Here is a 27,532-nt window from a genome sequence, read left to right on the forward strand (position 1 = left end):
CGTTCTAGGTAAAAATGCACACTGGATCATGGAACCTCCTAAAATACGGTGTCTGGCGGGATTAATACAGAGAGGTGCCACCTTGATTTTCCCTGGATCCATTCCCCCTGTCTGGATTCTGTGAGCTTAGAAGAGTGGAATCACTCTCTCTCTTAGTAAGAAAGATTTCCACACACTAGCTAGATGTTACCACTGAGCAGAGGTGTCTCGTGTGACTGACGTTTCCTGTTATCACATGTCTATAAAGAGGCCTGAAACCAAATATGGTTTAAATAGGATAGACCTTGCAAAACAAAAGTAGCGCTTTGGGGCTAAGCTGGGAAGGCACTCATATTATACAAGTGACTTAGAAGAGAGCCTAAATTTGCTGCCCTCCTGCTTCTAGAAGGTAGGCCAGATTTTTGCAATCTTGGGACTTTGAGACTGAAAAGGCCCACAGAAGAAACTAATGAAGAAGCTGGAGCTCTAGTAGTTGTCCAGGAGTCTTGGGGGAGATGAATTTTGTTACTCCCATAGCTGAGGTCCTGTAGAACCATCTTAATGCATAAACAAATGAAAATGCATAGTTTAAAAACAAAACTTCCTCTCCCTTCCCAGTTACTGACACGATGACTTACTCCAAGTAGCAGAATGAATCCTTTTTGGCTCCTTCCAAACACATGTGATAAACACATTCACTTAGAATTTCTTTTGCACAACTAAAGTTGAGTAATGAGATCAGAAAAGATGACTCAGGCCCTCTATGGGCATAGTGTAGGGGCCTCCAGAACCTTCTGACCCTTTCTCTTCCATGATTCCACACCAAATATGGCTTCTTCAAGCCAGAAACCAGGTCTGACAAACAAAACAAAAACTTCTGGCCTCCTCCTAGCTCCCTCAGGCAACTGAAAAGCACAGAGGGTCAGCAAGGAAAACAGCTCTGCTACCCCTCGCTCCCGCTGGGCCCCGCCTGAGCTTAGGGACTCCTCCACCTGCCCACCCGCATCCGTGCTCCTCTCATTCCTACCAGCAAGAGTTTCCAGAACAACAAGGCAAGGGACCCTAAAACCGTAGGAACTGGAGGGTGGGGGAGGGGAGGTCGAGAAGGTGCCATGTTTGGGGATAAATGCACTTGGGCCTCTGAAAAGCAGGAGGCCCCTGGTCCCTGAGAGGATGTCAAAAATTAAATATTAAGAATAAATAAGTAGCTCCCAACTGACACAAGCCAAGGAATGAAGGCTCCTGTCCAATCTAGTAAGGGGACCCCCCCTCCCAGGGAAGGACCCAGGAATCTCCAGCGTAAAGGACTGGGGGCTGGGCTGTGAACACCAACACTGGGTGTCAGTGATGGGGTTAGGTGGTAGGTGCTGTGGGCAGGGCAGAGGCGAGCAGGGAGCTGGCACCGAGGAGCAGGCGGGGCCTCTCCAGGACCTGCTTGAGGCTAAGCTCCCTTAGCAGCCTCCAAGGCCCAAAGGTATTTGGCAGAAAGGTGGGAAGCAGGAGGAGACAGGCTTGTCAGAGCTCCCTCAGGCCCAGCCCGCAGCTCCCCGTCTCCATACTCTCCCCTGCCCTTCCCTGCTGCAGGCTGAGTGCAGGGACTGAACACCAGCCTCCTCCCCAAGTGTTTGAGAAAATGTTCTGACCCAGCAGGGCTGCTAACAAGCAGCAAATGGACAGGACCTGTCATCAGCTTGGCTCTCAGAAAGAGGTCGCCTGAAGACAGGGTTGCTGGAGCAGCTCAGGCCCAGGCACTGCTGTGCAGGGATAGCAGGCGCCAGGCCACCGCGCTCCCTCCAAGGGAGTCCCTTTTTATGGGGCTTGGAGATAATGCTGCAACGGAGGGGTCAGCTTGTGCTTGGCTCGCCATGGTGGCTTCCTGGAGACCGAGGAGAAGGGGAAGGCAAAGAGGAGGGATGAGCCCGCGAGGCAGCAGACAGGCTGCAGAGATCGGAGTCCTGAGGAGCTGCGGAGCTGCTCCCAGGAAAGCAGGACAACTTCTGACAGACCAAATGCAAAGAGAACTGGATCCTGCAGCCCTTAACACTGCTCCGGAGGCCTTTATAAATAAAGAGCCATTTATTTCACTGTCTTATTGGTTTGGCTGAGAAACGTCCATGGGGCCCGCTCCTTGTTCTCTCCTGAGGCTGGAGGGCGCAGGAGGCCGTTGAGCCCCAGGAGAGGGGGCCCTGCGGTGGGCTCAGCCCTTCTCGCCTGCGCCACTCTCCTCCCGCAGCGTCTGCTGGTGCTGGGTGGCTGCGGCAGCTGCAGCCGCTGCCTCCTTCTCCTTCTGCCTCAGCGCTGCTGCCTTCTTCTCCTGCTCTGCGTGGCTCTTCATGTGCGCGCTGCGGCTTTTCACCTTGTAAAACACCCTGCAGGGGCCAGAGGGGCTCAAGTAGGCAGCTGGCTCGCCCCTGCCGCCCAGACCTCACCCAGACCACGTCTGCACTCAGCACCTGCCAGGGTGGCTCCCCCGCCCCTCCCAGGGAAAGCTGCCCGCTGACATCAGAGCCCTGGAAACCCACTGAGCCAATCAGAAGACGAGCTGACTCCCCCGCCCCCACCCAGCACAGGACTTCTGCACAGTGCCCCTCTGCTCACCACCCTACTAGGTCCCCACGGGCAGGGATAGCGGTGGCCATCTTACCTGCCACATTTTTTACAAGGGAACGTGTTCTCCTGATTCTGGGTCTTATTAAATGTCTCTGTTTTTTTCTTCTTCTCCGCAAAAGAGAGTGCCCTCCGTGACTTCCCTGGCCCCTCTTTGGGCTTCTCAGAGGCCTGGCCGCCTGCAGGTCCAGGGGCGTTGGACTCGTGGCTCCGCAGGATGAGGATGTCATTGGCCTGGAGAGAATCAACACGGAGGGTTGAGCGATTCTGGGAGGTACAGGGAACAGAGGGCCCTTAAAGTTCAGGCACTGCTGCCAAATGGTCACCTAGAGTCCTTCCAGTGACAGGGCCCTCTCTGCTGCCTCTGAAGGCCTCAGCGTCTGGGGTCAGCTGTCCCTCTAATGCTTACAAAGCTGCTGGCACAGTAATTCAGTGGGCAGCCCTAGTTGCTGTGGGATTCTCGATGCTTTTTTTTTTTTTTTTTTGGCTGTAATGGGGATGGAACCTAGGGGCATTCTCCCTCTGAGCAACACCCTCAGCCCTGTATTTTTATTCTTTATTTTGAAACAGGGTCTCGCTGAGTTGCAAAGGGCCTCACTACGTAGCTGAGGCTGTCCTCAAACCACGATCCTCCTGTCTCATCCTCCCAAATGCTGGGATTACAAGCATGCACCACCAGGCCCGGCTCTGGATGCTTCTGATGGGGTGCTTGATATCTAATTAATGACACATGTGCTCATGTTCCCTGTCATTTAGTTCACTGGGCCTTTATGTCATAAAAGAGTCAGGCACATGATGTGCCAGGTGCTGGGGACCCAGCGGATGACAGACAGGAGCCCTTGCACTCAGAGGGCTCCCAGGCTAATGGAAGAGACAGACGTGCAGTTTGATAGCTGAAGCTGAGGCATGTCAAATGCTGAACAGGTGTGAGGGCTCCTGGTGCGGTCCTGGAGGGGCTGCCACCCCCAGCCTGGGGTGGGAGCCCTCACATAGCCATTAGAAGTGACTGCATGTGCCCCGAGTCACCAAGTCAGCAGAACTCAACAGCACGGGTGCAGAGCACAGCTCCTGGGGTGGGAGCAGCCAGGCTGAGAAGGGAGCAAATAGCTCTGCTTTGCTTATGGGTGCTCTGCAAACACAAGGGTACAAATCCCCAGCCCTCCCCCTTCTTGGGAGAGCTTGCCCTGACAAGGCAGCTCTGATTGTGTGCCTTGCTTCCTGGCCAGTGATGTGGTGGGCAGAGCACCACACTAGGAGTCCAAGAACCTGGGGTGCAACCTCGGGCCAAGTCCCATGGCAGCTCTGAATCCCATTCCCCCTCATCTGCAGAGTGCAGATCAACACTTTATGGGGTTTTTATTTTTATTTTTTTGGTAGTACTGGGGATGGAATCCAGGGGCTTTCTACCTCTGGGCTACACTCCCTATTTCATGTTTTTTGTTTGGAAATAGGGTCTCACTAAGTTGCTGAGAGCCTCACTGAGTAGCTGAGGCTGGCTTAGAACCTGTGCGATCCTCCTGTCTCAGCCTCCCAAGCGCGGGGATTACGCCTGGCCTGTATGGGGGTTGTTGTGAGGAGTTAATGAGACAGTGGAAAAGAAAGCACTCTGCAGAGAACACAGGTGCGGCGGCGGCATGACTTATCCCTGTGGGCTCGGCTTCGTTTCAGGCATTCCTCTTAAGGAAGCAGCTGAGGGGAACTGGGCTTGAGCCCGGCTCATCGTTCTTCCCCAGTGTCCTACACACCTACTGGGTTTTCACAAAGCCTTTTGCTTTGAATCTAAGATATAGAAAGAGTATAGTATAAAATAAGTAGCAGACTGGAGTCAGGCTGCCCAGTGGCCGTGCAATCTTGGACCTCAATTCCTTATCTGTACATCAGGACTGATGACAGCCCCGGCCCCACAGGGTCATGGGGGTTAAAGGAGTCAACAGCATAAAACACTTCATGCACTAACATGATGACAAGGATCCACCGTGCCCCGGCTCTGCCCTCCTCCCCACCACAGGCCTGGCTCCAGCCCTCCTGGCCCTGGGCTCAGGAGGGAGCAGAGGTGGAGGCCACACTTACCGCCTCATTGGCCTGTAGTGTCTGCGTGGCTTTGACAGCAGCCGCCCGCCGGCTGCGCTCTCGCCCCTCTTCCTGCTCCCCCTTCTCCTGGATTTCTGGCACCTCTTCCTCCCCCTCCTTCCTGGGCTCCTTCACCTCCCTCTTGGGCTCCAGCCTCTCTTCACTCGGGGACTCTCTTCTGGGAGGAGGCACCCTTGGGAACTTCTGGGAAGTCTATGGAGGACAAGAAAGAGCTGAGTCACACTGCCACAATGCACTGGGCTGACCCAGCCAGGGCTCCGGAGCCCCTTCTGGTCCTGTGGCCTGGCAGCGCAGTTTCCTGTACTAGGACTCTGTTGCAGGCTAATAGCCCTTTTGTGGCTGGTGTTCCTGGGGACAGAAGTCTTGAGCCCTGGGAGGTCTCAGGCTAAGCCTGAGTACTTCAGATTGAGCCAGGAGCAGGGAGGAAGCGTGCCAACACCCATAATGCACCTGACCTCCTGGAGAGATTCTCAGAAGACACATCTTCACACAGGGTGGTCTTGGGAGCCAGGCAGGAGCCTTGAGCTACAGTTGCAAACTACCTTTGTAACACTTTCTGTATCTCTACTCCCTTTCCATCTGCAAAAATGGGGACCAAACCACTCCCTAGCTCAGAACCCAAGTCACCAAGCAGAAACTTTTATAACTGAGATGATGTTTGGTGGATACATAGACACAGAATTGAATAACATTCCCCTATGAATTCTCCTGGTTAGGTCAAGAACAAAGACTCAGAGTTGGTGTTAATGTGTGTTACACTTCTCTAGACCTGATCTTCTCCTAACAATGACAGGTCAGGTTTCAGTCTCAAACACCCTGGGAGGTGACACTGCACCTTGATAGAATTCCATAATAGTGTTTGGCTTTTACATCTATTTAGTTTTACCAATATCTTCTATTTATGGGAAACGATACTGGTTTTCTATTTATGATTTTGATATAAAGCTTCCCTTTTATTTGAGCAAAAAATTAGTTGAGTCAAAGAAAATATTACGTCATAGCATAAGGGGCATGTGGACATGACCAAAATAGTAATGGTGGCCCATAGTAGGATGCAAACCCAGCAGAAATCATAAAGGTAATGTAGGAATGACTGCATCTGGGGAACACTGACAGAAGTCTGCATGAGGAAACAGTAAGTAGGTACTAGCATAAACACTGGAAAAATTCTCCAGTGTTGGGGATCGATACCATGTTTTATTAAGACCCCAGCAGTCTAGACAAGAAAACCCAAAGGTCGAAGGCCTGGGGCATCAGCTCCTGGAGCAGTCAGGAATCCTGCTTTCCTCTGCCTTCCTCAAGTCTCCTGGGGGGTTGGCCTCAGGCTCCCAGTTCAGCTCTGGCCCTAGACCCAGCCAGGCCTTAGGCAGCAGAGTTTGGGAAAGGAGTCACCTTAATGTCCACTTCAACTTCTTCCTGGGCTGACTTCTCATCACTGGTATCCACGTCCCCGAAGGTGAGAGCCCCGTTGCGGCCGATCTTCACCTGCTTCTTGTAGGTGTAGTAGAACTCCACGCACTGGGCCACAGTCTTGGTCTGGATCTGGTGTGAAGCCAAAACAGAGATCAGAGCCTGCTGGTCTGGCTCACCTGCCTGGGGAGAACCTGGCCTCTCTCCCACTCGCACATCCCTCTCAACCTTAGGCCAAAAACTAAACCCGGGAAATCCAGCAACTAGCATTTCTCTAGTGTCCAGTCAACAACAAACCCCTGCCCAATGCAATTTAACCAATGTTTCAGAACTATCTTCAATAAATAATGAAAGCCATAAAGAACAACACTGGAACCACCGGGGAGACATGACTGTGGCTTGCATATTAAGAAAGGATCATTGTAGCTAGGCACAGTGGTGCACGCCTATAATCCCAGTATTTGGAAGGCTGAGACAGAAGGATTGCAGGTTTGAGGCCAGCCACAGCAACTTAGACCCTGTTTCAAAATAAAATACTAAAAAGGGGCTGGGGTGGAGCTTAAGTAGAATGCCCCTAGGTTCAATATCTAGTACCAAAAAATAAAAAATAAAAAAATAAAAAATAGAAGAGAACATCATTGTGTCCATTTAAATTTCTTGGGAGTGTTTATGATACAATGGTGTGTGTGTGTGTGTGTGTGTGTGTGTGTGTGTGTACTGGGGATTGAACCCAGGGGCATTCTACCTTCAAGCTACACTTCCAGCCCAATTTTATTTTTTATTTTGAAAGATCTCACTAAATTGCTGGGGCTGGCTGTGTATCTGAGGCAGTCTCCCAAGTACTGGGATTATAAACATGCACCATCACATCTGGCTCATGATACAATGGTTGTATTGAAAAATAATCTTTTTTTTTTTTTTTTAGGAGATATATACTGAAACCTATTGAGTCATGTGATAGGATATCTAGAACTTACATTTTTTTACTGGGAACTGAATCCAGGGTACTCACTGAGCTATACCCGCTGACCTTGTTTGTCTGGGTTTTTTGTTTGTTTTTGTTTTTTTGAGACAGAGTCTCTACACTGCCCAGGCTGGCCTACAACTTGAGATCCTCCTGTCTTGGCCTCCTAAGTCGCTGGGATCATAGGTGCCCCACCTGGCCACAGGCTTCTAACTTACTTTTTGTGTTTGTGTGTGTGTGGTACTGGGATGGTACCAGGGGCATTCTACCTCTGAGCTACATCCCCTTTTTATTTTTATTCTACCTCTGAGCTACATGCCCATATTCTTTTAATTTGAAACAGGGTCTCAGTAAGTTGAGGAAGCCACACTAAGTTGCTAAGGCTGGCCACAAACCTCCTATCCTCCTGTCTTAGCCTCTCAAGTACTGGGATTACGAGAATGCGCCATCACACTCAGTTTATAACTTACTTTTAATGATTAGTTAAAATAGAAAAAGGAAGAGAAGATAGTTATGTGTGTAAGGGTAAAGCTGTATCTGGGTTATTGTACAATGCACTAACTTGTCAATTTTTCATGCAGACACCCACCGCAAGGGCAATACCATTGAAAAGCAGATGAATGGCTTTGCTGACCAAATAACCAGGCTTATGAACATCGATTCAGCAGCTCTGATGGCCGCTTGGCACCTGGGAACAGACCACGTACTGCTCCTCAGTTCCCGGGGCTGTGTCCTTCAGCGATGTTAGCTTTTGACCTGACAGTAAAACACCCAACTCAATAACTGAGGCAAGTTTCTCTCTGTTTCCTTTAGGTCAGTGTGTATATATATATATATATATATATATATATATATATATATATATATATATATATATACACACACACACACACATACAGAAAAGGAGAGAAAGCAAATGGCACAAATGTTAACTATCGATAAATCTAAGTGAGGGGTTTAATGGGTATTTATTGTACTGTTCTTTCCATTTTCCTGTATGCCTGACATTTTTCAAACTAAAAAAAAGTTAAGGACCTGGGCATGGTGGTGCACACTTACAATCTCAGTACTTGGGAAGATAAGACAGGAGGATTGCGGTGTGTGGCCAACTTCAGCAACTTAGTAAGACTCTCCACAACTTAATGAGATCCTGTTTCAAATTAAAGAGTGAAAAACAGGGCTGGGAGATAGAGTGCTCCTGGGTTCCATCCCAGGTATAGCATTAAAAAAAAAACTTAGCCGGGCATGGTGGCGCATGCGTGTAATCCCAGTACTTGGGAGGCTGAGACAGGAGGATCCTGCAGGTTTAAAGCCAGCCTCGGCTACTTAGTGAGGATCTCAGCAACTTAGTGAGACCCTGTTTCCAAATAAAATATAAAAAATAGGTCTGGGAGTATAGCCCGGAGGTATAGAGGCCCTTGGTTCCATCCCTAGTACCACTAAACAAACAAACAAACAAACAAACAAACAAACAAACAGAATTAAGGGAAAAGTCCAGGCACCCCCCACATCCAAAGCCAATCCCATTCTTGCAACAAAGACCCTCTTCACCAGTGCAGGTAAACAGTTTCGTTCTGCTCCAGGGAGCGGCGGCTAACAAGAGAGGTAAAGAAATGCCACTGTCCTATGTGGGGCTGGACGAGAGGGAAACCAACAGAAGGAATTCCCAGAGAGGAAACAGAAAGCCCACGTCTTCCTCCTACCTCTGCCATCAAATGGCAGTGTGACCCTAGGCAAGTCACTCCCTTTTCTAATTCCAGTTTTTTCACCTGTAAATAATAGAGTGAGACTAAATAATCTCTAGAGACCTCTTTACCTCTGAAATTCTAGGCCTCCCCTTTGAGGATAAATCTATTTGGCCAGTGAGTTGGGCGTTTGGACTACTGTTTTCTCTGAGGCCACCATAGGCTAAGAGCTCCTGTCCAGAGCTCCTGTCCAGGTCAGCGAGGGTCCTCCATGCCTGGAGATGAAGCGGACATGCTTTTCTCACAGATAGCCAAGCCACACGTTCATCAAGTGGACCATTTGCACTTTTCCTGTCGCTTCTCTCTGATCACTGGTGTGGCTGGTCACTGCTCCGCTCTTTTCATTAAGCATTGGATTCACAGGCCATGTTCTTCCCAGAAATATTGCCCAATCAGGGAACAGAGTGTTACTAAAACACAGCACATTACTGTCCTCTGAACGAGGCCCTCGTAGAATTGATCAGCACTCTGGCCAAGCCCCAGGGCCTGTCCTGACACCATCTGCTAGTCCAGGAGCACTGCATTCTCAGAAGCTCGTTCCCCCCACGACCCCCATCTGTGAGACAGGACTCCTTGCATTAGCAAAGCACTCTACTCTTCCAGAAGAATATGGACAAGATAATCTAGGAAAGCCAGGCTTGGTCAGCTGAGTTACTAGAAGAAAGCCCAAGTCAGAAAGTAGACAGAGGTGCCCAGGTCAGCCCCAGAAGTACTTGCTGGCTCAGTTTGCCTCATGGTAGAGTAGCCATATTTCCTTAGGAACATCTCACTGTGCCGGCGGCCCTCATTCCCATCTCCTCTCCCCCCTCTCCTCCTCAGATGTGCGTGCGGCACTGGGGATTAAACCCAGAAGCACTCTGCCACTGACCTACAATCCCCGCAGCCCTTTTTTATTTTGAACTGGTGTCTTGCTATGTTGCCAGGATCAGGCCTCGAACTGTTCCTCCTGTCTCAGCCTCTCAAGTACTGGGATTATAGGCGCTGTCCTCTCTCCATTTAAGTTTAATGTCAGGCCCCCTCCAGACTGAGACCCCGGAGCATGACCATAGCACTCTAAGGTACAGGAAGGGGCATTAAAACCCACAGGGGGAAAAGGCAAAATCTCTCTCTCTTGTAGTGTTTAAAAAATTGTCTCAATATTACGCCACTGATCTAACTGCTTTTTTTGTTATTATTGTTGTTGTTGTTGGGGATTGAAACCTGGGGCATTCTGCCTCCAAGCCACACTCCCAGCCCTTTTTATTTTTTGTTTTGAAACAGGGTCTTCACTAGGTTGCTGCGAGTCTCACTAAGCTGCTGAGGCTGTCCTCCAACCTTTACCCTTCCTGTCTCAGCCTCTCAAGCACTGAGATTACAGACATGCACCACCATGCCTGGCCTATCATTATTATTATAATTGTTATAATTTTTGCGGTACTTTGTTCTTGGGAACCCCGTCCCTGCTCTGCCCCGATCCCCTCCTCTCTGTCCCTCTTTCCCCAGCTTCCATTTCCCTGGTGTATCGCTTTACTTTTGTGTGTGTGTGGGGGGGGGGGGGGGACTGGGGATGGAACCCAGGGGCATTCTACCTCTGAGCTACACCCTCAGCCCAATATTTTACTCTTCATTTTGAAACAAGGTCTCACTGAGTTGTAAAGGGCCTCACTAAGTAGCTGAGGCTGGCCATGAACTACAATCCTCCTGTTCAGCCTCCAAACGCTGGGATTACAAACATGTGCCACCACGCCCGGCTCTGGCCAAATATTATTAATTTTGAAACAGGGTCTCACTAAATTGCTGAAGTTTGCCTCAAACTTGTGATACTCCTATATCAGCCTCCCAAGTACTAGGATTACAGGCATGTACCCTCCCACCCCCAACCCCCACCCAGATACAGATCTGACTGGTGGTGGTGGTGGTGGTGGTGGTGGTGGTGGTGGTGGTGGTGTGTGTGTGTGTGTGTGTGTGTGTGTGTGTTTACTGGCAACTGACTGAACTCAGAAGCATTCTATCTCCAAGCTCTATCTCTAGCCATTTATTCATTCATTTATTTATTTATTTTTGGTGAGGGGAGCTGCTGGGGATTAAACCCAGTGGCATTTTACCTTTAGCTACACCTCAGCCCTATTGTGTGTGTGTGTGTGTGTGTGTGTGTGTGTGTGTGTGTGTGTGTGTGTGGTAGTACTGGAGATGGAACCCAGGGGCCTTTTACCTCCAGGCTACACTCTCAGACCTATTTTATATTTTATTTGGAAACAGGGTCTCTTAAGCCAGCTGAAGCTGGCTTCGAACCTCCGCGATCCTCATCTCAGCCTCCCAAGCGCGGGGATTACAAGCGTGCGCCACCATGTCCGGCGCCCTATTTTTTTTTTTTTAAACAAGGTCTTCCTAGGCTGATGAGAGTCTCACTACTTGCTGAGACTGTTCTTGAACCTGTGATATCTCCTGTCTCTGCCTCCCAAGTAATGGGATTACAGGGGTACACTACTATGCCCAGCTGATCTGAGTGCTTTTTTTAAAAGGGCATGGTTAGTGACCACAGGTGGAGGGTGTCCCAAAGTCATGCAGGTGGCTCCCAGCCCTCGCTTGACCCGCATGGAGCCCCAGCTCACCAGCTTCTGCACCAGGAAGAAATCCTTCTTATAGATGGCAATGCCCTTGTTGAACAGCTTCCTCTCAGCCATCTTCCACTGGTCAGAGCCTGAAGGGTGAAGAGGGGCCAGGTCAGGAGGCAGACAGCACCTAAGCACTGTGGGGCCATCTAACCAACTGGAAGGTGTGCAGTCATCATACCCGGGCCCTGCAGGCACCCAGCACTGGCTCCATGTCCTGCTGGCCACTCACTCGTTGCCAGGAGCCTCACTCCCTTTACTTGTGAAATGGGACATTAGAGCCCCCTTCTCAGGTGTGGTGAGGACTAGATGATGACTAAGGCAGAGGAAGGCTTGGTGCTCGCCTGAGGCAGGCACAGCTCTGAGCAGGACCAGACACAGCAGCACACTCAGGATCAGTAACAGTGGCTGCCAGGGTTACATGACTTGTCAACTGCTCCTCTTAAAGGACAATGCCCAGAATGAGATTTGCAATCCAAGGGCCCTGTAAGTTACAGGTACCTGTGGCCATTTTTAAAAACCAATCAGTTTATCTGTCTATTTACTTATCTATGTAATGAGATTAAAACCAGGGACATTCTACCTCAGAGCTATACCTCCAGCCTTTTTTATCCTTTGAAACGGGGTCTCACAAGTTGCTGAGGCTGACCTCAAGCCTGCGATCCTTCTGTCTCAGCCTCCCAGGCACTGGGGTTACAGGCATGCACCACCACGCCTGCGGTTCCTGCTCCTTGTACCTGTAACTTGGGCTCTTTTGCTGGGATGGGCTCCCATCCCCCTCACTCTTCCCCTCTAGGGCACAAGAAGCCCCTGGAGAGCTATCCTGGCTTTGGTAGCTTTGGTATCAGTTCCCTTGCTCTGGTTCTTGACTGGTCCCCCCAAGCCCACCCTCCACAGGGCTGTGGCCCACACTGAACAGGGCCCACCGATGCTGGAGACCTTGGAAGCTTTGGCCTCATTCCCACCCCAGCCAGGCCCACCTGTGTAGTGATAAGTTGCCAGCGGGTGGTTGTAGGGCCGCAGGGGCTTCTTCAATAGCAGCTTATTCAGTGTCTCCTGGAGTGGAGGCAAGGGGAGAGTCACCTGGTGCTGGCCTAGGGGCAAAGTGAGCATCCTAGGCCCAGGCAAAGATGCAGAGGTTCTCCTGCAGCCCGCAGAGTGGGCACTTACTCTTCCCCCCTTAACTGCCAGTGGATGAGAGTTCTTGGATGATGGCCCAATCTTGGGAGGTGGGCTGCTGAGGGTCCTTTTTTTTTTTTGCAGTACTGGGGATGGAACTCAGGGACATTCTACCTCTGATCCACACCCCAGCCCTATTTTTTATTCTTTATTTTGAAACAGGGTCTCACTGAGTTGCAAAGGGCCTCACTAAGCAGCTGAGGCTGTCCTTGAACCACGATCCTCCTGTCTCAGCCTCCCCAATGCTGGGATTACAAGCGTGCACCACCTCCACCTCGCCGAGCTCCCTAGGTCCTCTTGAGGAAACCGTGGCCCCCAAAGCCAGAGCATGGACCGAGAAGGCCCTCAGGAACAGTCTCAGCTGACAGTGGAGACCCACTGACCTACAGTCAGGAACTAGGATGAACAAGAGAACCCTACACACCAAAACCTGAGAACTGGAACTAGAGTTGCCTTGAGCGGACCTCCCTCATCCCCATCCTTGGTCACACCCTCCTACCGCCTCCAATCAGAAGGCCAGCAGGCCATGCCGCCCTCCCTGAGGGGTGGTGCTGTCTTACCAGGATGTCTCCCCTGGACTCATGCAGACAGTGCAAGGCCAGCTCCTGGTTGGTGCCGGCGCCAGGGAAAATGCTGGAGCAGGCAGCTGTCAGCAGGTCTTCCACTGGATTCACAGAAGCGTGGGAGGAGAGAGGTCCCGTTCAGGTCTGGGCCCGGCCTGCCATCTACCCCCATCTGCCCTTGCCCGCTGTTCCCGGGGCCCTCCTCACCTTGCCTCTGCTTCTCCCGGCTGCTCTCTAGGTCTTGCCATGGCTGCCACACCAGGTCAGCCTTGTGGGGGTCTGCAGCTGCCAGGGCACGGTCCCGCATCAAGGGGATTTCCGCTTGGAACCGGGTGCCCACGTTGATCCGCCTGCAGGTGTGGAAATGGCAGGGAGTGAGGCCTCACCTCTTGGGATGGGAAAGCTGGCTTTCTCCCTGGAGATGGGAAGAAGGCAGAGGAGAGTGCAGCAAGGCATAGTCTAGGTGCTGGGAATTTGGCTTCTGGGAGACTGAGGACAGTCTGGCACCTTCTACGACCAGAACGGCAAGGCCTGGATGCTGAAAAGGGGAGGGGCTGTTCTATGTTGGCAGATCACAGAGAGTCTCTTGCACCCCAATCCAGCTGTCCTGAGACAAATTCTACCTGAGTTGGTCCTTTCTCTGCAACTTCCACACAGAAGCAGGGTGAGGACCACAGAGCCCAGGACTGACTACCGAAGCCAGAGAGACCCTTGGAAGACCCTCGGAAGCTTTGGCCATATTACACCTGGCCCTCTGCAGGCCCACAGCAGCCCCTCCTCCCCGCGCCCAGATGCACGCACTGGGCCCACCGGCCACCCTCACACCACCGGCCCAAGGCAGGCTGCACTTACGGCTCGATGCTCACTGGGGTAGCCTCCCCCATCACAGAGAGCACGGGCGGGGTGACTTCAGCGCTGTCTATGGGACAAAGAGCAGGATGGTAAGAACAGGAGCAAAGTACTCCCAACCCTGGGAGGCTGCCCTGCACAAGAGTCACAGCAGTGACTCCTGGTTTACCTGGAACCCGGGCACCCTGAGTCCTGGCTCTGCAGCCTATTAACCGTGATGACTATGGGTCCTTTGCTAAATAGCTGGGGGCCTCCATTTTCATAACTGCAAAAAGAGCAAGCTTTCTTTTCTTTCTTTCCCTTCTTTTTTTTTTTTTTTTTTTTTGGTGGCACTGGAGATTGAACCCAGGGATATTCTACCTCTAAGCTACACCTCCAGCCCTGTTTTTTATTCTTTATTTTGAAACAGGGTCTCACCAAGTTGCCAAGGGCCTCAGTAAGTAGCTGAGGCTGGCCATGAACAAGTGATCCTCCTGTCTCAGCCTTCCAAGTATGAAATCACAAGTGTGCATCACCATGCCCAGCTAAAAAGGGGCTACGTCTATCTCCTAGAGTTAAGCTGAAGATTGAATACAATAATGCACAGAGCCAGGCACTCAGTAAACATTAGCTATCACCATTACACTACTGGCAGTGCTACCCACGCCGAGTTCCTGCTCCTGGTGCTCCTACACTACAGAAGCAACTTCAACATGAAACTATGGTTTTCTAGTAAAAAGGCTAAAACTCTGGCATAGAAGAGAGGTGGTAAAGGGAGTCACTGTTTTGTAATTATCTCCTACTTCCTCTCTGGATTTTCTGCTTCTGTTTCTCCCAAGTCAATCTAGAGGCTTTGCATGATCAAGACACACCCTTGCTCCAGAACAAAACAAGAAAACCTCTCTGCTCACTCCATTCTGCAACACGAGAGAAAGCAAGAAATCCTCAGCTCTATATTCAAGGCAGCTTCCCTTCCATCTATCCTGCCCACCAGCCCCCACCCCACTCCTGCACCCTTCATCCTAGCAGAGAGCAAGCTTGTGACCCCTCATTCCCTGCACAGTCCCCCTCACACCCCCCCAGGTACTCCCTGCCCCTCCCCCTCCAGAGTTGCACTCAGATGTGGCCACACCCCCTCCCTAAGGCTCTCCTCACCATCCCAAGCCTCTGCAGACCTGAGTTCAGTGCCAGCTTCACTCCCTGGCTGCTGCCTTTCTGCCTCCCAGGCTTTTTGTCAACTGATGACCCTGTAACTCCCTCTAGAAGAGACCAGGGTGTCTCAGACATTCTTGAGGCCCTCACTGGACCTGGCTCAAGGCTTTATATCCTATTGTTTGGTTAAAAACTCATGGACACACTGACCTCTTCTTAGCTGCCAGTCTGTTCTCTACTGTGACTTCCTGCACAACTCAGCCAGGGAGAAAAGCTCCCCAAAGAAGCAAGGGGGCCGGAAGTGGGCCAGTGCGGGGCAAACGGTTTCTGCCGTAGACACCAGGGGGCACCAAAGAGCTACGCCGGGATGCGTCCCGGTCATAGGTTAACTGGATGAAAACACAATGTGCTATTTCCATTTACTCCTATATCCCTAGGGGATGGGATTATCTTTTTTTTTCTTCTTCTTCTTCCTTTTTTTTTGGGGGGGTGTGTGAGGAAATGGATCCCTCTGTGAAACCGTAACATTTTTCAGCCATACCCTACCCAGACCAGTCACACATTTCCAAAATGTCTGTTCTGGGCTAAAATGATTATTTCAAAAGGTGCAGGAGAACAGATCTGCCACACGGTATTACAAACATACGTGATAAACAGACATGATGTTAAGGGCTTTACACATGCTAGTGCATCTGATCCTCACCACAACCCTAGGAGACAGCTATTAGGACGGACCATAGGAAACTGTTCTCTGTGGATCCCAAAATATCTGAATATGGGCAATTGCGTCATCAACCAAGTCCTTTGTTTTTCTGGTGGCACTGGGAACTGAACCTAAGGGCACGCCACCTCTGCGCTATACCCCCAGCCCAACTTCACTTTTTATTTCAAACAGGGTCTTGCGAAGTTGCCAAAGCTGGTCTCAAACCTGCCATCCCCTCAGACTCCCAAGTACTGAGATTATACCTGGCTCAACCAAGTTCTATTAACCCCCATCTTAATACCAAGGAAACTGAAGTCTATGAAGTTCAAATGGCTTTCATGAGGAAATGCAACAGTAAACACTGGAATTGGGATCTGAACGTAAGCAGTGGGGCTTACCCACTCCCCTACCTTGCCTGCCTACTCTTATAACAGGATCAACTTCTCTCTCAGAGGAAAGAGTCCCTTCTCCCACAGGCTCCAGCTCAGTCCTCAGCAGCCCCAGAAGCTGAGCTGCCTCCCTCCCGGGTACCCTGGCCTCCACATTCCCCTCGCCATGGCCACCAATGGGGGACTTAAGGGGTTCACTCACTAGACCGGAGCAGGGTGCGATGGGCACTCTTTGGCGTGATGGGAGGAGGGGCTGGGATGCTACTGGTTGATATGATGGCATTGAAGTAGAGGCCAGAGCCTTCCCGCACAGGGCTGAGGATTGGGGGCGGCGTGTAGGGGGGCAGCTCAAAGCTCCGCTCAGAGGGGTGGTCAGCTAGGCGGACAGGAGAGCGCAGGTGGCTCTGGTACGGGGTGATGTTGGAGTAGACGGGAGGGGCGATGAATGTGCCCGCCTTGGTAGGGATGATGAGGGGCTCGGGCCGAGGCCGCTGCTTTGGTTTCCGTACAGAAGGCTCCCCCTCCAACTTGATATTTAGTTCCTCGGCCTGGAGAAGGAAACAGAACAAAGACAGCTCAGCTTCCTGTGTCCCAGAGAAACTGAAGGCTTCACCACAGCCTGCTAGTCTCACCTTGGGAACTGCCTGCCCATCACACCCCCGAAGAAAGCCTGAAAGGGGGCAGGTACAAAAGTCGTTCTCACTGTCTCCCCAAGGGCAGAAGGTGGCAAATGTTTTCTTGAAAGGGTCACAGAGTTTTTTGGGGTTTTTTTGGGGGGGAGGGGACAGGAGATTGAACCCAAGGGCATTCTACATCCAAGTTACACCCCCAGCCCTCTGTAGTTTTTATTTTGAAACCAGGTCTCACTAAGTTGCTGAGGGTCTGAGGCTGTCCTTGAACCTGCAATCCTCCTGTCTCAGCTTCTCAAGTATAAGGATTATAGGTGTGCACCACCTCACCTTGCTCAGTGTCAACTTCTAGGCTTTGTTGGCCAATAGCAGTCTGTTACCTAAAACGTTCTCAGTTCTGGCTTTGGCCCCCAGAGCAGAGTTCCTAACCCCTGTACAGAATGTGATAGGGCAGGAGAGTATAGCAACAGAGCCCAGGCTGTGACACTGGACTGCTCAGACTGGGCTCTATCACTGTTATTTGCCACTTAAAATTACACAATCTGTGTGTGCATCTAAATCTAAATGTCTATGTGCTAAATGAGCTAATATATAGAAGTCAACTTAAACAATGCCTGACACAGAGTAACTACTAAATAAATATCACTGATATCACTGTTTAGAGCTCCAGCGCCTGCATTCAATATAAGCCCCTGTTGTGTGCCAAGAGCCAAACTGGGAATGGGACAAAACGTGAGAGGAGAACTCCTGTCCCCGCAGAACTTTGTTCTGAGTATTAGAAACGTTATCAGAGGCTAGCCCACTCATGCTGTCAAAGATTAGCCCTCCTAGATCTCAGTTTTCCCTGCATGGTATGCCTCATATGGAACAGAAAGTAGGACTATAAACAGAGGTCCTTCCTGGAACAGAGTACAGAGCCCTCCTTCTGTGAGCAATGCCCAGGTCCTCTCTCTAGGTACACAGTACAACAGCAAAGATGGCCTCACTGGCCGAGTGGGCCTGGGGACAGCTAGCTCCCCCAGTGCAAAGCTCCAGCTCCTATAACACCTTTCAGCAGAGGGTTCTCACCTCCTCTGAGGCACTGGCCATGAATTTTACCCACACGTGCCTTCTTTTCCCTTCTACAGATAGGATGAAATGAAAAACGTTCATTCTTCTGCCCTTAGTTGAATATGATTGCACGGAAAAAAAAAAAATGCAGAAGAGCCAAAGGCCCCCAAACTTATGAGACAAGAAATCAGCATACACTCAGCTACCTGTAACTCTTTTTAGCTTTATAATCAGAGATTTAAACTATTCTGAATATTTGAAAAAAAATATTTGAATATTTGTTAGGTGTGATAATAGTAGTAAGATGATGTTCAAAAGAAAAAGAACAAACAAACAAACAAAAGACCAAATTTAGCCGGGCATGGTGGCGCACACTTGTAATCCCCACGCTTGGGAGGCGGAGACAGGAGGATTGCGCAGGTTCGAAGTCAGCCTCGCTGGCTTAAGAGACCCTGTTTCCAAATAAAAATATAAAAAATAGGTCGTTGAGTGTAGCCCAGAGGTAGAAGGGCTTCCAGGAACCCCAGTACCACCAAAAATAAAAAAAGACCACATTTATGTACTCAGATACAAATTGAAATATTATTCGGGTGTAATGGTACGTGCTTATACTCCAGGACTTGGGTAATAGGAGGATCACAGGTTCATAGCCAGCCTTAGCTACTTAGTGAGTAGTGAGACTCTCTGCAACTTAGACCCTGTTTGAAAATAAATTTAAAAATTGGGGCAGGGGTGTAGCTTGGAGGTAGAATGCCCCTGGGTTCAATCTCCAGTGCCAAAAAAGAAAAAAGATAAAAGAAAAAGAAAGAGGGTAGAAATGTATAGTGTGATGGTTAGAGATAAAGCCTTTAAAAAGTGACTCATTTTAGTTAGAGTCATTAAACAGGCCCCCACAATTGAGTGGCTTTATAAGGGGGACAGAGAGCAAACATACAGACAGACAGATGTGCTCGCTATCTCTTGTCATGTGATGCTCTGCATTTTACCCTGGGGTTCTGCCAGCAAGAAGGCCATCAGCAGATAAGGGCCCTGGACCTTGTACCTTCAGAACCAGGTGCCAAAATAAACCTCTGCTCTTTATAAGTCAGCCTGCCTCAGGTTTTTCATTATGGTAATAAAAAACAGACTGATATGATGAGTCTCTTGCCTTTTCTGGACCCATTTTCTGATCGTTGAACTGGGGACACTGAGCTGCTCAGACACCTCCTTGACCACTCTCTGCCTCGGGCTCCAGCTCCTACCACAAATTTCTCCCTAACCACAAAACAATACTCCAGGGAACAGATAACTTTGGATTAATTATCTCATGATAATCTTGCCCCCGTTACTGAGGATGGGCATGCAGGTCGACTGTGCAGGTGAGAATAACCAGAAAATCTGAATTCAATGTAGAAAATCTGAACTCAATGTAGAAAACATATCCCTGAAAGTATCAGAGAACAAATACATTGGCAAAGAATTAAAAAGCCAAGGTCCAGGAAACAAAAGGCTGGAACGGTGAACCTGGCACTGGAGCTGCCTTTTCCCTACAGATGGGTGACCTTACTGGAAGAGGCAACCAAGAAGCTAAGACACTGAGCGGAACTTTTATTTTTTGCAGTACTGGAGACTGAAACTGATTAACAACCCTGATCAATCCCACGTAGGGCTGGTGTGGAGGAACACAGCACAGGAAAGGCAGGATGGGATCAACAGAAAGCTAGCAGTAAAGCCAGGTGTGGTGGTGCACACCTGTGATCCTAGTGCCTGGGAGGCACAGAAAGGAGGATTGCAGGTTCGAGGCCAGATGTGGCAACTTAGCAAGACTCTGTTTCAAAATAAAAAATAGAATAGTGCCAGGCATGGTGGTAGACGCTTGTAATTCCAGCATTCAGGAGGCTCAGACAGGAGGATCGCAGTTCGCGGACAGCCTCAGCTACTTAGTGAGGTCTCTCACAACTTAGTGAGACCCAGCTTCAAAAATAAAAAGAATAGCTGGGCGTGGTGGCGCACGCTTGTAATCCCTGCACTTGGGAGGTGGAGACAGGAGGATCGCGCAGGTTTGAAGCCAGCTTTGATGGCTTAAGAGACCCTGTTTCCAAATAAAAATACAAAATAGGTCTGGGAGTGTAGCCCGGAAGTAGAAGGGTTTCCAGGAACCCTAGTTCCACCAAAAAAAGAAAAAGAAGGAGGAGGAGGAGGAGGAGGAGGAGGAGGAAGAGGAGGCGGGGGAGGAGGAGGGGGAGGGGAGGAGGGAGTGGAGGAGGAGGAGGAGGAGAAAAAGAAGAAAAAAAGAAGAAAAAATAGGGCTAGCTTGGAGGTCGAATGCCCCTGAGGTTCAGCCCCGCAAAAATAAATTAAAAAAATAAATAAATAAATAAATAAATAAATAAATAAATAAAATAGCGCTGAGGATGTGGCTCAGAGATAAAATACCACTGGGTTCAATTCCAGGAAGGAAGGAGCAAACCTGGGTGTATGGTGGTATACACCTGTAATCCTAGTACTTGGGAGGCTGAGACAGGAAGACCATAGGTTGGAGGTCAGCCTTAGTAATTTAGTGAGACTTTGTTTCAAAATAAAAAAATAAAAAGGGCTGGAGGTGTAGCCTAGAGGTACAAAGTCCCTGGTTTCAACCTCCAATACCAAAAACACACAAGGAAAAAAAAATAGAAAAATACATATTCTACACACTAACCAAAAAGAAGCTAAATATCAGAAGACTTTCATAATGATAAAGTTTCTAAGCCAGTTCTAATAACATTGGGTCAAAATATGTAAAACAGTGAGGCATGGTGGTACACTCCTGTAATCTCAGCACTTGAGAGGCTAAGTCAGGAGGATCACAGGTTCAACGACAGCCTCAGTAACTTAGCAAGCCCCTCAACTTAGCAAGATTCTTCAAAAAATAAATAAAAAGGAGATGGGCGTGGTGGCGCACGTTTGTAATCCCAGCACTTGGGAGGCTGAGACAGGAGGATCGCACAGGTTCAAAGCCAGTCTCAGCTACTTAGTGAGGCTCTCAGCAACTTAGTGAGACCCTGTTTCCAAATAAAGTATAAAAATAGGTCTGGGAGTATAGCCCAGAGGTAGAAAAGCCCCTGGGTTCCACACTCAGTACTACAAAAATAAATAAATAAATAAATAAATAAATAAATAAATAAATAAAATATCTGGGCATGGTGGCACATCCTTGGGAGGCTGAGACAGGAGGACTGAGGTTCGCAGACAGCCTCAGCTACTTAGTGAGGCCCTCTGCAACTTAGTGAGACCCTGTTTCAAAATAAAGAAAAAAAAATTAGGACTGGGGATATAGCTCAGAGGTAGAATGCCCCTGGGTTCAATCCCCAGCACCATCGAAAAAAAAAAAAAAAAAAAAAAGAGGGGTGTAGCTCAGAGATGAATGCCTCTGGGTTCAATCCCCACTGCCAAAAAAAAAAAAAAATTATATATATATATATAAAATGACAAAAGCAAAAGAATAAACCAAGCCTCAATTTTAGTGGGAGATTTCAAAATATGTCAGTACTGACAGAATAAGCAAACATCTTCACATCTAACACACGGGGTCTTGAGCCACATGAGGGACCAGTCAAAATTTGTTGATCTAACCAGGTGTGGTGGTGCACACTTGTCATCCCAATACTTGGGTGGTTGAGACAGGAGGATCACAGATTCGTGGCCAGCCTCAGCTACTTAGTGAGGCCCTCCGCAGCTTAGTGAGACCCTGCTTCAAAAGAAAGAAAAAATAGGCCTGGGAGGCCGGGTGTGGTGGCGCACGCTTGTAATCCCAGCATTTGGGAGGCAGAGACCTGAGGATCACGGTTTGCAGACAGCCTCAGCTACTGAGGCCCTCTGCAACTCAGTGAGACTCTGTTTCAGAAATGAAAAAACGAAAAAATAAGGCTAGGGGTATAACTTAGAGGTACAATGCCCCTGGTTCTTTCCCCATACTACCAAAAAAAAAAAAAAAAAAAAAAAAGGCCGGGAGTATAGTCAGAGGTAGAATGCCCCTGGGTTCAATCTCTAGTACTGAAATTTTTTTTTTTCTGATCTGAATCAAAAGAAATTCATACAACCTCGTATTTTCCCAGGCAGTCTCAATTTCAAATATAAAACTATCCCATTCCCTGTATGGACACTGTCCAGAAGTTTGGTTTGGAAAATAAAAACAGTGTCTCCATACATCTCTAGAAGCCCCTCTAATGCTGCTTCCCACAGAGTCCCGGCACAACGGCACTCCAGCTCAGGAGGGGACGGGAGCGGCCTCTCATACCTGAGCTGGAACATCCATCCCAGGGATGCGTGTGGACCGCCTGCGGGTGACGATGACTGATGGCTTGTGCTCCATGGGGTTCTGCTCAGGCCCCCTCCCGTCCTCATCAACACCTCCAGCTTGGGCCACCTCGGTCGGGTCCACAGTCCGCACAGGCACAGATACGGGGATGATGAGGGGTACCATCCCGGCGTCTTCCCGGGGTCGCTTGGCAGCTAAGGAAGGCTCAGAGAACTCCACCCCACACTTGGCGGTTGAGGCCAATACACTTTTCCGCTTCTCCTCAGAGCCATTGGCATCCTGGAAAAGAGGGGAGTTGGGATAGAAGTAAGACTTGGCAGGACTCACGATCTGCTGATCCAGGGACTTGAACACTCACAATGGCTCCACTGGTTTGGTTTGGCTTTGACAACCTGGCTTTTCCCTGAGCACCTCTTCTCCCACCACATTCTAACGACTCTGTAATAAATCTCCCTTCTGCCAGGTCCTGTCATCCTGGCCTGCAGCAGGGGCCCCATACAGCTTCTTGGGCAATAAGTAGCTTAAAGATTTTTTTGTTTGTTTGTTTGTTTGTTTTTGGTGGTACTGGGGATGGAACCCTTCTACCTCCAGGCTACACTCCCAGACCTATTTTTTATATTTTATTTGGAAACAGGGTCTCTTAAGCCAGAGAGGCTGGCTTCGAACCTGCACAATCCTCCTGTCTCCACCTCCCAAGTGTGGGGATTACAAGCGTGTGCCACCACACCCAGCAAAGATGTACTTTATTTGGCCTGCACACTGTGTGGCACATGATTGTGTCTAAATATATGTTTTTTTTAATCTCTGCAAAAGAAAGTAAGAAACGAACCTGCAGCGAGGTTCTTTTGGGTTTTTGTTACTGTTGTGGTTTTTTTGCAGTACAGGGGATTAAAACCAAGGACACTGTACTAGCAGTAAGCTGTATCCAACCCCTTCCATCCTTTTTTTTTTTTTTTTTTTTTTTTTTGCGGGTTTGGGGATAGAACCCAGAGGCATTTGACCTTCAAGCTACACCCCCTGCCCTATTTATTTTTATTCTTTATTTTGAAATCAGGTCTCACTGACTTGCAGAGGGCCTCACTAAGGTAGCTGAGGCTGTCCGTAAACCGCGATCCTCCGGTCTCAGCCTCCCGAATGCTGGGATTACAAGTGTGTGCCACCACGCCCGGCGATGGGGTCTCACTGAGTTGTCCAGGCTGGCCTCAAATTTGCAATCTCCTGCCTCGGTCTCCCAAAGAGCTGGGATGGTAGATATGTACCACTGTTCTCAGCAAGGGATAGACTTTGCATCCATTTCCTCATGGGCAGTCGGCTAGGAAGTCTGGTTGCCCTAAGCACAGGCAAATTCTGCAGCCTCCCTACATCAGCCTGACCCCAAAGGCACTGGCAGCTGAGGCTTCTAGTGAATGAAGGGCAAACACACTCGCCTTCCATTCTAGCTATGTAACCTTGGGAAATCCCACTTGAGGCTCCGCTTCTCCAGGTAGGAAACAGGAGAGTAACAACACCTTTTTCATTGGTGTTTGACGGTGTTTCATTGGTTGATGATAAATCATTTTTTATCCGGTACAAACAAAACAAAACTCCAGGCACAACACAGGTGCTCAAATTCTGTCCATCCATCCTCCCTATTATTACTGTAACATAACAAATCTTAATATGTTTACAGTTTTTTCTCTTGGTGGTGGGTACCGAGGACTGAACTCAGGGGTATTCTACCGTCAAGCCATATTCCCAGCCCTTTTTTAAATTTTTTTTTATTTTGAAACAGGGTCTAGCTAAATTGCTAAGGCTTGCCTCTAACCTGTGATCCTCTTGTCTCAGCCTCCTGAGTACTGGGATTACAGGCATGCACCACTACACTGGGATATATATTATTGGGGCAGGGATACTGGGGGTGGAACCCAGGGGCTTTTCTACCTCCGGGCTATATTCCCAGACCTATTTTATACTTTATTTGGAAACAGGGTCTCATTAAGTTGCTGAGAGCCTCGCTAAGTAGCTGAGGCTGGCTTCGAACCTGTGTGATCCTTCTTTGTCAGCCTCCCAAGCACTGGGATTACAAGTGTGCGCCATCATGCCCAGCTCTCTCTACAGATCTTAAACCAACTTTATTTTTTTGTTGTTGTTGTTTTTGTTTTGTTTTGTTTTGTTTTGGTGGTACTGGGGGTGAAACCCAGAGGCTTTCTACCTCCGGGCTATACTCCCAGACCTTTTCTTTAAAATAGTTTATTTGGAAACAGGGTCTCACTAAGTTGCTGAAAGCCTCACTAAATAGCTGAGGCTGGCTTTGAACCCATGCGATCCTCCTGTCTCAGCCTCCCAAGGGCGGGGATTACAAGTGTGTGCCACCACACCCGGCTAAACCAACTTTATTGTGGTATAATTTATATACAAGAAAACAAACCTATTTTAAGTTACAGTTCAACTACACTTTGATAAATGCCATTACTATGTGAGCACCACCACATTCTTGTCTTTTAGCAAACTGGATCTGGAAATGGTCTCACCTCTCCCTATTCCAATCCTCAGGTCCTAGAAGAGGCTAACAAGGGCAGAGTGCCCGGCACTGTCCTCTCCCAACCCGTGTGTATAAACCTCGGCTTCCGTCAGGTGCAGATGCCTTGTGCAGGGGGTCCTTTACGTGCGGAGGTGCTTTCATTTCCTTCAACGAACTGAAAATGTGTCCTTGTGGGCCTAGTGCCCCTGCTATCCCCTCCCCGACAGACCCGGCCCCTAGCGCCCAGCTCACCTTTGCACTCTGCAGCGAGGCCAGCTCCACCGCCTTCTGGGCCAGGGTCAGCAGATTGGCCTCCTGGGATGCCCGGCGTCTCCGCCTCGTGCTCTGGATCACCCCGCCTCGTAGCACCTGCCCACAGTCTCCTGTGCCCCCTGGCCTCATGCCATCCTCGCTGCCCATGGCAGGAGTCTCCCGCTCACGACCATTGGGTGCCAGTCTCTCCCCATCAGACAGCAGCTGCGACTCCCTCAGCTCCAGTGGGAATCCCAGCGCTTCAGGGTGGGGCTGCCCCAGGGAGCTGGGTGGCGGTGGCTGCAGGGGCCAGTGATGTAGGAACAGATTGCCTGTGGGCTCCTGCCCAGGTTGGGTGCCAGCCCCATCCAGGGTGGTGGGAGGCAGGATCCCCTCCTTTGAGAGGCGGCGGGAGCGGCGGGGGAAGGCGATCTGGGGTTGAGGTAGCATGGGCTGTGAGGCTGCCTCCTGCAGCAGGGCCTTGCGCAGTTCTGGGTTCATGTCAGGGTTGGGGGGGAAGGGGTAGGGGCCCATACTGTGGTGAGTCAGGTGGTGCTGTCCCAGTGGCCCAGCCTGCGCCAGGCCAAAGTCCTGGGGCTGCTGAGCGGGTGGCTGCTGCATGGGGTAGAAGTTCTCAAAGAGCTGCATCTGAGGCAGGGCGGCCTGCTGAGGCTGCTGCGGCTGCTGCGGCTGCTGCTTCTGTGGCGGAAAGGCAGCAGCAGGGTTTGGGGGTGGCGGGCCCTGGCGGAAGACCTGCCGGTTCACCTGGTGGCCGAATGCCAGCTGGAAAGGTTGCAGGGGCAGTGTCTGGTTTGAGGGTTTCTTGGCGGCGTGGAAAGAGTTCAGGGGCGCCTGGGGCCGCCCCACCTCCAGCTGCACCTTCGGTGGCATCCCAGGCCGCACTGTGTTTCCATAGCGGTCCAGCTGCGGGCCCCCTACTTTCTCCCGCTTCAGCGCCTCAGGGTGGCTATAGTAGGTGGAAACCCCCATGCCAGGGTGAGGGCTCCCCTTGGGTCCACCGTAGAGGGACAGGCGGTTCCACGTGGAGTGGGGCGGAGGCTGGCCTGGCTGCTGCTGCCAGCCACTGTCACTGACGCCCCCACCCCCTCCATGCTCCGGGCCCCGCCCTGGAGCCATCACTGAGTTGGGCCACTTTACTGAGCCCACCTGCTGGGACAACATGGCTGCTGGGGGCCGATCAGCCCCATACACCACCGAGTTGAGCAGGGCCAGGCTGTTGGGAGGGGGCAGCTCCACGGGCTGGGAGGTAGAGGCAGCCCCTGCTGGGCTCTCGTGGCCCCCGTACTGTTCCTCCTTCACTCTGATGGACTGCTGTGGGGTCTGCAGGGGTGGTGGCTGCTCCTTGGGAACGGGCTCCTGGTCCCCAAAGAGGCAACGCTTCCGCTTGGTCTGAGCCTTGGGCTGGGCCTGGAGGTTCATGGTGCAGCCAACTGAGCCCTCGCAGTGAAACCTACTTCACCAGATGCCCATGCCCTGGGAAGGTGCCACTGGAAGGCCGGTCCTAGGCCAGGGGCCGGAGAGGCAACACAAGGCAGAAGGCACTGGGCGATGCGGTCAGGCTCGGGGACAGGCAACACTGGCAGCTCCTTTCTCTTCTGGAGAGGCGCCCAGCTCATCTACTCTTCCTGGCTCATGATGCTCCACAGGGCCCTGGAGCCTGCAGAGGGAAGAGTGGTGAGGATGTCAGTCACAGAATCCCTGGATGTCAGCACAGGTGTGAGAAAAAGGCCTCCGAGGCCTTTCGGTCCTTTTGCCTTGTGTCACAGAATGGCATCACGGCGGCGGGCAGCAGCTGCTACTCTTCTCAGGTCCCACCACCCCCTGGTTAAGCTCTAGGACTGCTGCATTTGGTTGTATAATCTGTGCACGGCACAAAGGCACATGTGTAGGGAGCGAGTGGGGCTGACACCCAGCCGACGCCCGAGGCAAGCTGGCAAAAGGGGTGACAAAGGCCAAATTGGGCTCCTTTTGTCCTCTCAACCCAGGCCCCAGCCCACTGGGCAGCCACGCCTGTTCCTCCTTCCATGTCTGTCTACGCAATAGCTTCCCGCCAGACCCAGAAGGACCTTTATCCAGCCAAAGCCTCCTCCAACAAGCACATCCCTGACACAGGAAGGGGGTGGGTCATTTCTAGCACAGCCTCACCCCCTGCCCTGTGCAACCCCGCCAGGCCCTCAGTGTCTAGGGCCCAGGCCAGGCTCACAGGCTTTAAAATCGAGGCTTGTAGGTGAGGCCCCACCCCTGGGAAGAGCAGTTGGGTGGGGCCCTGGCTAAGAGTCTTTCTCAACTAGTACAGAACCTGTTTTGCAGCCCTGGCTGGCTGAAGGCCTGATCCAGCCCAGGAGTTGGTCATTTGCTGGTGGCTGTCCCCCACTCCTACCCTCTACCGCACCTTGAACAAAGAGCAGTCGGATGTGAGATGTAAGGTGCTAGAACTTAGTTCATACGTTTTTCCCATAATGTCCTGACTAAAGTATATACAATTGCTGTTTTTGTTTGCTTATATTTTTTCTTTTTTTGTTGTTTTTGTTTTTGTGCTGGGAATGGAACCCAGGCCCCTACACATGCTGAGCATGCAACAACTCTACCACAGGGCTACATTC

The 27,532-nt window shown here is 50.5% G+C and overlaps 1 protein-coding gene across 2 annotated transcripts; it reads right to left on the reverse strand.

The window, feature by feature from the left end:
• Positions 1-2,176: 2,176 nt before the first annotated feature.
• MIDEAS (mitotic deacetylase associated SANT domain protein) lies at positions 2,177-26,348 on the reverse strand (the record flags this gene model as incomplete). 2 transcript variants are annotated; one of them, XM_080708111.1, is made up of 12 exons in its annotated part: positions 2,177-2,348; positions 2,624-2,820; positions 4,657-4,869; positions 6,070-6,219; positions 11,388-11,476; positions 12,368-12,443; positions 13,127-13,230; positions 13,337-13,479; positions 13,982-14,048; positions 16,404-16,749; positions 22,136-22,435; positions 24,918-26,348. In XM_080708111.1, 12 exons carry the CDS (start codon positions 26,346-26,348, stop codon positions 2,177-2,179), a joined length of 3,288 nt encoding a protein of 1,095 aa, XP_080564237.1. The 2 variants fall into 2 exon arrangements, with proteins under 2 accessions (XP_080564237.1, XP_080564236.1); XM_080708110.1 differs by having other exon boundaries at positions 24,909-26,348.
• Between the last annotated feature and the right edge of the window lie 1,184 nt (positions 26,349-27,532).

The sequence above is a fragment of the Muscardinus avellanarius genome (assembly GCF_963383645.1).
Source record: "Muscardinus avellanarius genome assembly, chromosome: 12".
NCBI lineage: Eukaryota > Metazoa > Chordata > Mammalia > Rodentia > Gliridae > Muscardinus > Muscardinus avellanarius.